This window comes from Lontra canadensis, unplaced genomic scaffold (genome assembly GCF_010015895.1).
Source record: "Lontra canadensis isolate GAN:19392208 unplaced genomic scaffold, GSC_riverotter_1.0 scaffold125, whole genome shotgun sequence".
Taxonomy (NCBI): Eukaryota; Metazoa; Chordata; class Mammalia; order Carnivora; family Mustelidae; genus Lontra; species Lontra canadensis.
In genome coordinates this window covers 4,625,820-4,629,304 of record NW_022631119.1, presented here as the reverse complement: position 1 = coordinate 4,629,304, position 3,485 = coordinate 4,625,820, and the positions used below count along the sequence as shown (strand labels likewise).

Sequence of the window (3,485 nt, the reverse complement as noted above, 5' to 3'; positions counted from 1 at the left end):
GCCATCCCCGCCAGCGCCATTGTCTGCCCCACTGTCCCAGCCATGGCAGGGAGTTCTGTGAGTGCCTCGGGGCCCTGGGGCTGGAGGTCTTGGACCCAAGGCTGTTCGGGAATAGGGGAGGGGCTGGGCCCGCCTGAGGTCTCGTGTTTGAAAGGAGAAAGGGGGTGTTGGGGTGTGCTAGGAGGTGTCTGGGCTGTGGCTCTCGGGTTGACCCAACCCAACACTTCCATCCACTCTTAGATTCTTCCGTTTGTTCTGTGGATTCTGTGTTTCTGTCCCCAGCTCTGTCTGGCTCTGGCTCTCTCTCTCCTTTCTCTCTGTGGCCTTTTTTCTCAGTGATTCTGCTGGTGTGGGTCCTGACCATTTTTTCCCTGGGGCTGACCCATCTGTCTCTGTCATGTGTGTCCCTGATTCCCTTGGACCCTGCCGCTGGTCCTGCAGAACATGCCCCACAAGACCTCGCTGCCTGAGGGCATCCGAGTGGGTACTGTGATGAGGATCCGTGGTGTCATCCCAGAAAAGGCTGGCAGGTGAGACCCCAGGCCCACGTGGTAAGGGTGGGACGAGCTGACCTCTTTCCAGCCCAGACTCAAGGGAGCCAGAGCCACCTCTGTCCACCAGGGTCTTGGAATCCCCAGGGCATCACTGACTTTCTGGAGTCTCATGTCTTCACTGATTTATCCATGGCTGTGTACAAGCTGGGGTGCCTATGTATCCTGGGAATCTGGGGGACCCAGGGCAGTCTCAGGTAGATCCTACCTGCAGTTCTGTGACTCCAGTCTGAATCCCCAGGAACTCTGGAAACATGTCCAGTGATCTGGAGGTGCCCCGAGCATCTGGGAAACCCAAGTGATCAGTCCTCAGACGTCCTGGTTCGGGAACTGTGGGATTTCTGGGAATCTGTGGTGCCGGGAATAAGGGGATCTGTGGTATCGTTCCTAGACCCCTAGGAATGGGGAGCACCCTGGCCATTGGCACCATGATTCATGGCAACTTTTAGAAGCTTTGGAAATGAGGGGGACCCAAGCAATAGTATAGTGACCCTCGTGTAGGTGGTTGTGTCCAGGGTCCCTATAAGGTTTTGGATGCCCAGTAATCCCGGTCCTGGCCACCAGTGCACAGCCCTCCTTCTGTGACATGGGACATTCCAGGTCTTTTAAATTTGTATGTGCTCTGGCAACGGTGAGTCAGGCCCCTTTCCCCCTCATCTACCAGGTTCTATGTGAACCTGCTGTGCAGCGAGACCCCTGGGAGTGAGGCCGCCCTGCACTTCAATCCGCGCCTTGATGAGTCTGCTGTGGTCTTCAACACACTGGAGCAGGGCACTTGGGGCCGAGAGGAGCGCGGCTCAGGCATTCCCTTCCAGCACGGGCAACCTTTCGATGTGCTTCTCATTGCCACGGAAGAAGGCTTCAAGGTGGGTCCCCGCTACCTACAGGCGTGGAAGCCAGGGAGGCTGCTGGTGGAGGGGGCAGAAGCCTGGCCATGCTGGGGGGGCGCGGGTGGTTTCCGCGTCCCTCTTCTTCCCCTGGTGCATCCCCACTAGTGTCAGCAGTCCGGGGTGCGGCAGCGACAAGGACCAGCGCGCAAGAGCCAAGTGCTCAGAGGGTGGGTGTCCCCTAGCCGGGCAGCGGGGCCCCGGTTTTCTCCCCGACAGTGCGAGTCGAGGCTCTGGGGCAGGGGCAAGGCTGGGTCGGGAGACAGGCCGAGAAACACGTTGCGCCCGCGGGCCGGTCCCCGCTGCTAGTGGGCGCGGCAGACACACGGCGCGGGTCGGAGTCGGGAGGGACCCCCGCCCCCGCAGTAGGCCTCGGGCACTCAGCGCGCACCCCGCGTCCCCGCAGGCGGTGGTCGGCGACTCGGAGTACCACCACTTCCGCTACCGGATCCCGCCGGCGCGCGTGCGCCTCTTGGAGGTGGGCGGGGACCTGCAGCTGGATTCCGTGAAGATCTTCTGAGACCCCCTGCCTCCCCAGGGGCTGGGGGCGCTGGGGTCCGGGAATGGCAAATAAAGTTTCGGCCCACGTCGGTGCGCCTGCTTCGTGTCTGTGTCTCCTGCGTCCAGACGCGGAAAGCAGGTTCAGAGAGGGGAAGACTCAAAGGGTTCCACAGCGATTCCGCGGCCGAGGCGGGGTGCGGGACCCTCTGTGGGGGGCCGGTGCGTGGCTGGGCGGGCTCTGGAGGGTCGCGATCGGGTGGGGGCTGTGTCTGGGGTCGTCTTCCAGCCGCGCTGGGCAGAGCAGCCCAGGGCAGTGCGGGTGGGGGGACCTGATGGGTTTCGGAGCCCGCGCAAGCTCCGCCTGGCGCCGGGTCTGCGGAGCAACGGGGCTCGGTGTGCGTGCATCTGTACAGAGGGGTTGCGAGTCCCCGCACGCCTGGTCCCTTGGAGAGCCCGAGATGGCGGCGACTCGGCCTGGGGCCGGTGTGGGTGCGGGGAGCCGGCTGGCGCGAGGTGGGGCCGGACAGCTCACGGGGCGTCGCCGGCCTCCCAGCTGTCCCAGAGTCGGGACTGGCCCCCGCCCGTGCGCCCCGGGGCAGACGCGCACTGGAGCGGCATCTACCTGCGGAGCGGACGGGGGTCAGGACGATCGGGCCTCTGAGTCCCAGCTGCGGGCATGCGCCCCATTCCCACACTTCTTCCACCTGGGTTCCTGCACGGCTCCGGCCACCGGCTCCCTGCCGGAGTGGCAACGGGGTGGGATCGGGGTAGTTTACGCCCCCACACAGACGCCCAGTCTCCCCCTCCGCTAGGCGGTGCGTTTCTGATCCGAGGAGGTGGCTGCTCGTTACTTAATGGCTGTGGTTGGAGGGAGGTCATGACTCCGCGACCGCAACACTCTGCAATGGCCGTGTCCCTAATTGTGAGATAGTTCGGGTCGGCTGGCAAGGTTCCCTCACTGTGGTTCGGGCCCTGGCGGGGAGTCTGGGCAAAGTCGGGAGCCACGCCTCTGGAGGGTTTTGCCTGCTGTTTCCGGCCTGGGATCCCTTGGAGATGTAGGACACGTCGCCTCCCTGTGGCCTCTGCCGATGGTGCAATATCGTCAATGGGCGTGAGAGCGAGGGTGTTTTACTTTAGTTTCCTCTGAAGATGCAGAATTCTGTTTGATATTCAAATCTGAATTCGAATCAGAACTGAACTTTCTCTGCACTTCCGAGCTTCAACGTGGAGCAGCCCCTCTCCATTCTGGGCCCTTCTTTGTATATTTATGGGTGGGCTGTGGCACCTTCGGTCTTCCTCTCCCAGTAGGAGACATTAGAAATCTAACATCCATTGGTACACCAGGGATCTTTGTTAAATGAATTAATTTTTATTTCATTTGTGTCATGTAGTTTTTGAACATTTAAAAAGAAATTTGTACCTACCCATTGGGTACAAATTTGGAAAAGGACAGTGAAAGATAAGACAATGTTGGCACAACTGGTAAGCGAAGTTGGATGATAGTGATTCACTGGTGTTAATTTCCTGATTTTCACTTCTGTATTAC

At 60.5% G+C, this 3,485-nt stretch overlaps 1 protein-coding gene across 1 annotated transcript; it reads left to right on the top strand.

Moving 5' to 3' along the window:
* On the top strand, positions 1-2,038 carry LGALS7 (galectin 7). Its single transcript, XM_032841982.1, has 4 exons — positions 1-57; positions 442-530; positions 1,216-1,417; positions 1,845-2,038. The coding sequence occupies exons 1-4, from the start codon at positions 43-45 to the stop codon at positions 1,956-1,958; spliced, it is 420 nt and encodes a 139-aa protein (XP_032697873.1). The 5' UTR covers positions 1-42; the 3' UTR covers positions 1,959-2,038.
* Positions 2,039-3,485: the final 1,447 nt, after the last annotated feature.